At 30.0% G+C, this 10,474-nt stretch overlaps 1 protein-coding gene across 3 annotated transcripts in view; it reads left to right on the top strand.

Moving 5' to 3' along the window:
* Nucleotides 1-4,154: 4,154 nt before the first annotated feature.
* The window catches only part of LOC100160441, a 9,269-nt gene continuing 2,949 nt past the window's right edge, over nucleotides 4,155-10,474 (top strand). For 2 of the 3 annotated variants that reach the window (XM_003242128.3, XM_001944137.4), the window contains exons 1-3: nucleotides 4,155-5,064; nucleotides 8,872-9,027; nucleotides 9,184-9,360. In XM_003242128.3, coding sequence (XP_003242176.1) covers nucleotides 4,674-5,064; nucleotides 8,872-9,027; nucleotides 9,184-9,360 — 724 coding nt within the window. In that variant the 5' untranslated portion in view covers nucleotides 4,155-4,673. Of the gene's footprint in view, nucleotides 5,065-8,569; nucleotides 8,700-8,871; nucleotides 9,028-9,183; nucleotides 9,361-10,474 lie in introns of those variants that run through there. The other variant, XM_016801669.2, reaches the window with a different exon arrangement.

Here is a 10,474-nt window from a genome sequence, read left to right on the forward strand (position 1 = left end):
CCTCCCCCCTGCGTCCGCCACTGTAGCAAGACCAAGACCAAGATTAGGCTTGACCAGAACAAGACCAAACCAATACCAAAGCTGCAAGACCAGGACCAAAACAAGACCATCACTGCAAGACTCTTGCAGTCTTGCAATTTTTTTTTTCCCCAAAAACACATTAGTGTACCTATCTAAATTCCATTAACTAATAATTTATAACGAAAATAATGAGAATTTATTTGTATTGTTATGAAATTTTATCAGAACCTATTTGAGGAAATGGCGAATTATTGAAAAAAAGATTAAAAATATAATGAGAATTAATATTACAAAATAACATAGTTGTTCCATACTAATTAACAATTACTGAAAAATTATTTTATTTTCCCGAAATCGATAAAAACGACGAAGTTGTCTTGCTAATAGAATAATGTATGTCCATAACACACCTTTATTTTGAATCGAATGTACTTACTAATAATTGCTGAAAGTCATTACGGACTACGGTAGGTATCATTTTAATAGGAAGTGCGTTTTTATTTTCGTTTGTAGCTTGTGTGATTTTTCTATACTGGACATTGTGTTCTTAAACTAGTGTCCTATACAGTACCTATAGCAAGTTTTAAACGAGTGTAATAAAAATTAAATTGTTTGACTTGTTTTATGTAAATGTTTGATTTATGAATATACCTACTATGTAATATATTGGACTAAGTTTCATCTTAGAGATCATAGCAAAAAACCTACACACAGCTATATCAGGTATTTAGTTTTTTTTTTATATATTTTGTGAAAATAGCAAGTGTCTTGCAAGAGTCTTTCGCAAGACCAAGACCAAGACCAAGACCAAGACCAAGACTGAGTCTGCAAAACCATGACCAAGACCAATATTAAGGTGTATACCCAAGACCAAGACCAAGATTTTGAAGGTCTTGTTTTGATCATCACTAATAAATATATTTTTATTAAAAATAAATACAGATAAAAAAGAAATAATTTACTAATATAATAATTTTATAATACTTCTGAGTATATGACTTTTTTGTTTTATCTCCTGTTGAAATTAAAATCATAAGATGATTCGGGTCCCCAGTTCGAGAAAATGCCTCGTATAATTGTCCATGTGAAAAGCACTCTGTACGAAGATCTACGCCAATGTACTTGAATGTTTGACCTTGCGCTTTGTTTATCGTAATGGCAAAAGAAACTTTAACCGGGAATTGAAGCCGTTTGAAAGAAAACGGCAAGTCTGAGGGAATTATGGGAGTTCTTGGAATAAATGCAATTTCTCCTTTTGCTGGCCCTGTGAGAATTACTGCTTTTATAATATTATTTCACAACGATTTTATTTGTAATCTTGTACCGTTACAAAGGTTAAGTTCGGTGGTTGAATATTACGTAATAATGTAATTGGAGCACCAATTTTTAATTTTAGCTTATGAGGAGGAAATCCCGAAGGAGAAAGAGAATTGAGAAATTCTTGTGGATAATGAATAGCATCATCTGTTGATAACTGTAACTGTATCAATAGATAGATATTCACGTGAGTGTTCATCGAATTTTAGAAGGATGATATCATTGATTTCTCCTGCTGTTACATTTCTCCGAGAGATAATAGCTCTTTCACATATCTACTGATAAGATTTATTGGACAGATTAAAAATGTCAGGATAAACTGTAGAAATCAACTCTTCCACGTTATTGACCACCCATCCAATTGTGTGATTGACAGAAACGTAACCATTTTCATTTTCTAAAGTTCCATTTCCAATTTTCAACAACTGTGAGGGAAAAATATTGTCGTAATGGTCGTACACGTAATTCACGAAAAACAGATAGACTTGACGAAAAAAAAATGACGCTTCTTAAATTTATGACAAAAATTGTTAAAATTATATGATTAATAAATAATTTAAGAATTAATATTATACTCATGTCAGCAAATTTCCAAAAAAAATATTTTGAAAGAAGTTATTATAATAACTTACGTATACGTTCCAAATTCATTTAATCAAAAAAATATTGATCTATCAAAAATTCTAAAAATAAACTACTTGACTCAGATAAATGTTTTTACTATCAAAATTATTGTTTTTATAATCAGATTCATAAATTGGCTATTTTGAATATATGTAAAAAAATTGATATCAAATTTAAAATTTTTATTTTCAATGTTAAAAAAGTGGATGTCGCTCTGCTGTACAATAGATTACAAGTGGGTCATTGTATAATGGATTGTATTAGACTTGAATCTAATGGTATAATATCATTGTATAAGAAAAACGATTATGAGCGGTGACGGTTTGTTAGTTTGGATATTAATTTACATTGTTATTATTTATTTTATCATTTAAGTTGAATTAATATTATAATATTATAATTTTTTATTTGTTTCTATGGTGATAAACAAAGCGTTAGAAATTAAAACCCCATTTTTAGCTTTTTATCGTTTTAATGGGTGGTTTTTTTCGTGGCATTAAATAACTATTGAGAAAATCGAAAAATGACCTCCCTAAAGTTCCATCTTGATCCAATTTGCGAAAAGTTGTAATATGTTGAAACCGAAGCACTCCTTCTGGTAGAAATTTTGTATGCAGGATATAAAAAAAAAAAATAAAAAAAAACACCATTGTAAAATCAATAGCTTCGTCGCTCCGCTCGAATCTAAAATAAGTAGGTACCTAATTAAAATATAAAAATAATTGTTTGCATAATATATTTGAAACTATAAATAAGTGACTATAAATTGTATATAAAAAAACAATTTAAATATTGATTAGAACAAAAGTTATTTCAAAAGTCAGTTCTATTTATTACGCCCTGTTTAGGATATTATACTATATAATACCATACAGCATACACAATTACACAGACTGTCGAAAACTTGGAACTCATAAGTGAACACCCACTGACAAGTGATTCGTATATCGTAATAAGGTTTTTGCATTATGTGCATAGAAATGTTTATATTAGTAAATACTCGCGATAATAGCGCTGAGTCGCTGCTGAACTTGACAACTGATAATAATATAACCGACCACAACGACCGGGTTTAATAGAGACATTGGAAAATAATGATTAATGTTCTAAATAGATTTGGATTCGAAAAAATGACAATATTGTCGAGTTCATTGTTTCATTCATTATACTCTGATAGTCTGATACCCTCATGTCTGATGTTAAACTGTTTTTGGTTTTTTTTTGTTGTTGTAAGGAGAAGTTTTGACACATATACACATAAATTATTAGAGGGTGCAAATTTTAAAATTGGGGGTGCTAATACCCCCTAAGCCCCCCCTATTTGCGCCTATGCCCTCCGGCCACCATCATTATCGACAAAGCAAGTAACATGACATGGCCTCGAGCCACCCCCGCTACCTGGCGGACTTTTATGTATGTGACCGCCAGGAAACCCAGCCTGGGGAGCTTACAATTGAAAAATTACAATAAGCTTATTATAGCGTAATAATCTAAGACCATGGCGTAGTCATGGGCGCTCATGGGTAAAATTTTAAGGAGGGGCAAAATAAAAAAAGATCTCAAATGTATGATAATAAAGATTTAATATTATTTTCACATATGAATGTAAATATGCATGTTATATTTGTATTGTCATGTATATATATTATATACAGTTAATTAAAAAACTTTTAATTAGTACAGAAAAAAATAGAAAATCAAATAATCTAATCTAATATATTATTCCGTAGGTATCGGTAAATAAGAACTGCAGATTTCTTCGTTTTATTCCAAACATATTAATGACATCCCGAATGAAAAAATCATTGTTTATGTTCAATCTTTCACGATAAAGGCTCATCATACACAACCCATTTAAACAACTAATGGCCGTTGTCGCCGTTGTTTTGTTTTAGATCAAGAAGAAAAAAATATATATAAATACTAAATAGGTAAAATATAAAATATCCAAGGCTGACAAACCGCCTCCCTTCAGAATCACTTTTCTTAATAATTCGTATAGGCAGAATATTTAAATTCAAATTTAACACCATTTATTATTTCATTACATGGGCCCACTTGTAACCTACTGTACACTGTACAGCAGAGCGTCACCCATTTACCCGGGTTTTTGTTTGTTTTTCTTGACGCTTGAGAAATGTTCTGAGAATTGTTTACTTTTTATTGTAACATTTTTATTTATTCATGGAATTAGTATTACTGCTGGATTGAATATTACCTAATAATAATTATTTGATATTATTATCTAAAAATTCACTAGGCTAAACCGGTGTGAAAAAAAACTTACAGGGAAGTTTCAATTTGGATGGTTAGATTCTGGTGCGGGATAATGTGTGATAGAACCGGTTTGGCAGTTTAGCATGAATGGTGTAAACAGGGAACCATGGGCTTGTAAACAAGACCACGGACTATTATTCGACTGATATCACTTATCAGTTTATGATCAACCCGAGTCACGTGATAAATAATTGAATTTAAATTAAATTTATATTTTATTTTATCATGACCAGTCGTACGCACGTGTAGTGTTTGTGTACTGCCGGTTTCGTTTTCGTGTGCCGGTCGCCAGAGTGCCCACTGGCTCCAGACTGCACGTTACAGTGGCTAGAACCCGGTGGTGAACGGTGAGTAGAGGGCACCGTGACTTTCCAGACCAGACTATAGGTTAGGTTGGTAGGTTAGGACTGTCTTGTCCGTCGAATTTCGCGGCAATGGATGCGGTGGATCGCGGCAGCGACTCTGAGCCCATCGAAATCCTGGAGCACGAAGGACACGCGTACGAGAAGAAGTATACGGGCAACGCCTTCGTGGTGGCCGCCAGTGACTGGGTGCTGTGGAAGTGCGTAAAAAGCGGTTGCCCTGGAAAAATTGCAACGACCGCCGTCCGGACGAAGCGGTGGCGGCGGAAGCGGTTCACCGTTCGTCGGGACGTCGCCGGCAATCGGCTGACGGCTTTCGTACCGCGTCGGCCTCACAATCACGCGCCAGCGACGGTGCATGGAAAAGAGACGTCTAAACTGAATGGGATGACGACTGCCATACCTGAACTGACGCCGATGACGTCGCCTACTACAAGCCACACTGACGTGTTGGCTGCCCCAAGTGAGTGTTCTTTCATTTGTGATGACTGTTTATTATTTTTGTATTAACTTGTGGTTTGATCTTCGAATCGACGGGACCATCGATTTCTCTGTTGATCCGACATTGTTGTATCCATTTCACATTTGTAATAAATTGTAGAAACGTCTATGAGCAGACATTAACTAGCCCTTGTCGCCCGGGTATGATAATTTTATTGGATTAATTACACGATTGTCGTTCGATCTTGACTTTCAAATTCAAGGGCTTCTTGGCTGCTTTGGTGATATTATGTAGGTAGGTACCTAATGATAGCTTGTATTGATACACTAGTTTAATATTTGAGGTTTCGACTAGGTGACAAACCCCCATGGCCCAAGAAGTATCCTAAAATAAAATAATTATTTAAATCCATTAGGTATTTAAAAAAACACAAATTAATACTGTCAATAATCTAGAATATCAAAAATTGATTACGGTTGCGAGTACCTTACCTAGTAGGAAGGTATATTTTTTTAATTAGAATATGTAGTTCAGCATGATTAAAACGATGGTGAAATCAGAATTTGACAGTCGGATTTAGTTTTGAAGTTCCAGCTATTTTAAGTCCGAGACCCACCCTAGGTGGTTTTACATAAGAAGTCGAGGGATGTTTTCAATTTTAATTGTCTGAGCAAATACAGCGAGCAAGTGACCACTCTAAGTTATATGAAAATATTATAAATTTCAATTAGCTATAACTTTAAATATGAGTTCAACCGCCACATTCTGACTTCAGTAACGTTTTCAGTATGTCTTAACTACATAGGTATTATGTTTAAACAAAAAAAGGTGGGTAAGTGGATGTCGCTCTGCTGTACAGTAAGTTACAAGTGGGTCACTGTATAATGGATGGTATTAAATTTAAATTCAATGATATAATATCATTGTATAAAAAAAACAATTCTGAGCGAAACGGTATGTCAACCTAGGTATAAGACACATATTATTATATACTTTTATCTATGGTATTGAAAAAAAATTGACCTATAATCTCGGTACCTATAATAAATTCCAAATTAATCATATCACAATATCCATTAGGTACAACAAAACGTGATACTATCAAAGATATATAATAGTACCTTATATACTTTAGAAGTTTCAAGTACCCAAGAATAATATTATACGATAGCAACAAAATATCTAAAATAGTTATTCTAGGTTTTTTAATATGTAATTTCGTCCAAATTTGAACTTAAAATGAGTATAAAAATAAACTGTGCTTATGTATTTTTTAGATTTTTTGGGAACAGAATCAACTACTTACGTGGAATCTTGTTTTAAATTTTCAATCCTTAGATATAAAAGTTGAACATTTTATACATTTTTAACTACAAAATAATTATTCAATTTTAAATTTGATTAATTTTGTTAAAATTTGAACTTCAATTCCTTATAAAAAAAATTTGTGCCTTTGTATTTTTAATATTTTTCAACTGCTATTATAACAATATATTAGGAGCCTTCTATTAAATTTTCAAGCTTTTTTAACCAACAAATACAATTTTATTGATATTTATAGTAAAGAAAACTAAAAAAAATGGTAACTGAAAATGTCTGTAAAGAGCTCAAAATAAGTCAAAATATTTGGAAAATGTTATGGTGTATAGAAAATGCTAATATAAACATTCAGTCAAAATTTCATGTACCTATGGTCATTTATTTAAGAGTTGCACAAAAACCAAAATCAATTTTCTCGAAAACAAAAAATTCCCATTTTTCCTTAATTTTTCTTTTGTTTTTCACGGAGCTTTTGAAAACTACTGGGAAATTTTTACTTTTGACCCCCCAAAATACCAACTAGATTCATTTTCCTATCAGAAAAGATACTGTTGAAGAAAATCCAAGCACTTTTACTGACCTAAAAGGTGATGACAGAAACAAAATAAAAATAAATAAATAAATAAAAAAATAAAAAATAATAATAAAAACAAAACACACATCATTGTAAAATCAATACATCCATCGTTCAATTCAGAATCTAAAAATTGCAAAACAAGGGTTTTAAGTAAAACTGAATGGTTTCAAAACTTTTAATGCCTACCCTGTAATAGGTAGACTTTAAACTATTTAGGTAGGCGTCCATATAAAATTATTTCATATAGAATCTGAGTTAAACATGCACTTAAGTGACAATTTGTAGTGCCATAACATGGATATGAAAGAAGTAATTCAAATCTGTACTTGTCTTACAAATAGCAAGTATCAAAATTCCAAATTTGACCATTTTGGGTGTTTTCAGAGTATCAGGTAACTTTTGTATCAAAGTATCAGTAATTATTAGTGTATTTAGTGGTAGGTATAGCATACCTATACAATTTATTTGTCATGTGATATTTAAAACCTTTTTATTTTATTGTCAATAAATGCATGTAACACTATCAGGGTATTTTGAGGTATATTAGGTATAATAATACCTACCTAATTTATCCTATTGGGAATAATAGGGCTGACGGTATTGAAAATAATTTTCGGTATTATGGTATTGATTTCAATACCGGTTTGAAACGTTTTACTGAAAAACCATAATGTTTCGGTATACCTAAATACCGATATGGTACGGTATACCGAAATAATAAATGAAATCTAACTAATAATGATATTTTTTACTTAAATATTGTTTCACATTATATTCTTTATTGTATACTATGGTATATAATATTATAATCTATATTATTGCCATTGATACTAGTGACTAGAAAACAGCACTAAAACTTGCGCTAATAATTATTTTATACTTAAAATTAAGTTCATTTATGTAAATTCTTATACTTAGCTTCAATTTTTTGAAAAAAATAAGTTGGTAACTAGTAAAACTAGTGGATTTTTTTAAACTGTCCCTACCTATTGGCTATAAACATCTATTACCTATAAAATAACATGATTACTTGAATAACCAATAGGTATTTTATACCTTTATTTTTCTACACTGCTACAGTATAGGGTTAAATTTATTAAAACTAATCAATTTGAAGTTAAGTGACTCACCTAAATGGTAGGTAGGTATTCAAGTTGCTTACCGTTTAGACGGTTTTTTACGGTATAGTTTAGACAGGTTTTTACGGTATAGTTTAGATGGGTTTTTACGGTTTATACCGGTATCTACGTTATACTGAAAATACCATCAGCCCTTGCTTATGAAAAGGCTATATTTTTATTCTATTGAAAAGCTAACTGAATGCATCTTTTATATTTGAACTGTGTACATACAACATTCTCAATACCATTTTAGTGATTACTATTTGCTTACAATAACTTCCATTGGAATATCTGTAATATTTAATAGCTATTACTCGATTATTTCTGTACTTCATGTTTGTTTATTTATCACTATTGGAAATTACCATTATCTTATCTATGTTTTAATTATTTTAAATAATAATTTTATTTAAACTATCTAGTAAACTATAATATAATAATATAGTTTAATATTTATAACAAATTTCAGAATACCAGACTATGTATACTTATCTATAGTTGTAGCTATGTCTCTTGTTAATTTTATTTTTACACATTTACACCTTACATATTTATATACATTTTAAATTTGCCTACAAATTACCTTATATTATGTTCAACAATTGTTCTATTTTCTATTGATATGTGTAAATACCTAGGTATATAATTATATAATTTATATATCATATACATTTATTAATTATGTATACTTAGATCTCAAAAATAAAATGTTTAAGATACTTTTATTTTTCATTCATTATGAAAATAATGATAACATTTGATAATAAATTTGTACCTATTACTCAATTCTAAAACATGTTTCTGTTTCAGGTTTTAAAGAGTTGAATGAAATTGATGCATTTCATTCGTCGGAACCAAAATCATCACTTTCACCTACTGATATTGAAAATATAAATTCCATTAATCTTGATAATGTGCCAAAAAGTATGGAAAATGTTGAACAAACTGTAACTACTTTTGATGATGGTAAGCATAAAAGAAGGCACTAGGTATATTATAATAATTATTTAGAAATACATAAAAACACTTAAATTATAATCGTGTCAAACTTTTGTATGTTTATATGGGTACAATTGATTTGGATAGAAATTAGAAGATAATATTAAGTTTTAATTATTTCAGGTATCAAAATGTCAAATATTAATGATACAGCGGAATTTCAAGCAGTCAAGTCTGTTAGCCTTATTGATCACCAAATACATTCCAAAGAAAGACATTTAAAAGACATTAGTGTTACAGTTAATAGTACAAATATTATCAAAAATATAAAAGAAAAAAATGGTGTACAAATTAAATATGGTAAGTTCTGTAATTATATACTGACTTAGTGATGATGTTTTTTTTTTTATATTACTGTTGTTTGATAGTACAGTAGAATCTCAGTAATCCAACAGATATCAGACCACTCTACTGCTGGATTAATGAGGGTTTATATAAAAACGCATTTTTACTCAATTAAAAAATATTAAAAGTATTAAAAAATTTAATTTATAAATAATACATACATGCTATGTCAATTAATATTTTGATGGGACCTCTTAACAAAACAATTTCTTAATTTATCTAGCCAACCGTCACTAGCTTGAAATTCATCTTTCTGTGTGATTTTTTTGTAAAAATACTTAGCTTTCTCTTTCGAAATTTCGCCGGAAATTGGTGTATGTCGATTACTTTCTTGCTAAAACCATCATCAACAAGGCATCTTCAACTCCAAGAAACTCACCAGTTTTTAATGTTTTGCGCGTACTTTTTAATTTCGTTATTTTTGAAAAAAGAATTTATTTTTATTTTATTTTTTATATTAAATATTGTAGCACGGTCTACTCCAAATTTCTTAGTAAGACTTACTAATTTGTCAACATTTTCTATTTTATTTAAAATTTCTAGTTTCTCGACTAAAGTTAAAGTAGTATGTTTTCGTTTTCGTTGTTGCGACATTTTAATACATAATATTACACAATATCTAAATCGGTACACAATGAACACTGTCAATACTTCAACGACAACTGAATAAAAATAAAATAGCTAATAGGTTTATTCGGATTTAATCTGTTATTACTTAGTTTTATATAATGTTTTATCGTTTACGATAGTAATTTTATATATAAATACATATTGGTACGAATAGGTTAAGATAGCTTACTGAACATATCGGATTACCGAGATTCTACTCTATACAAGGTGATTCTTTTATCATGAAGCACTCATTATTTCAAAAAGTATTAATATTTTTGAATATATTTTTTTATTATAGTTTAAAGTTAAAAAAAACTATGTTTTTATTAAAAATTATATTTTAAATATTTTTATCCTTATAGTTTTTTAAGTTTTGTACTTTTTTTAATGACAACATAGAGTTTTAATTTTATATTCCAAAGCAGAATATTTTTCTAAGAATTTTGATACATAAAAA

Source organism: Acyrthosiphon pisum, chromosome A1, assembly GCF_005508785.2.
Source record: "Acyrthosiphon pisum isolate AL4f chromosome A1, pea_aphid_22Mar2018_4r6ur, whole genome shotgun sequence".
NCBI lineage: Eukaryota > Metazoa > Arthropoda > Insecta > Hemiptera > Aphididae > Acyrthosiphon > Acyrthosiphon pisum.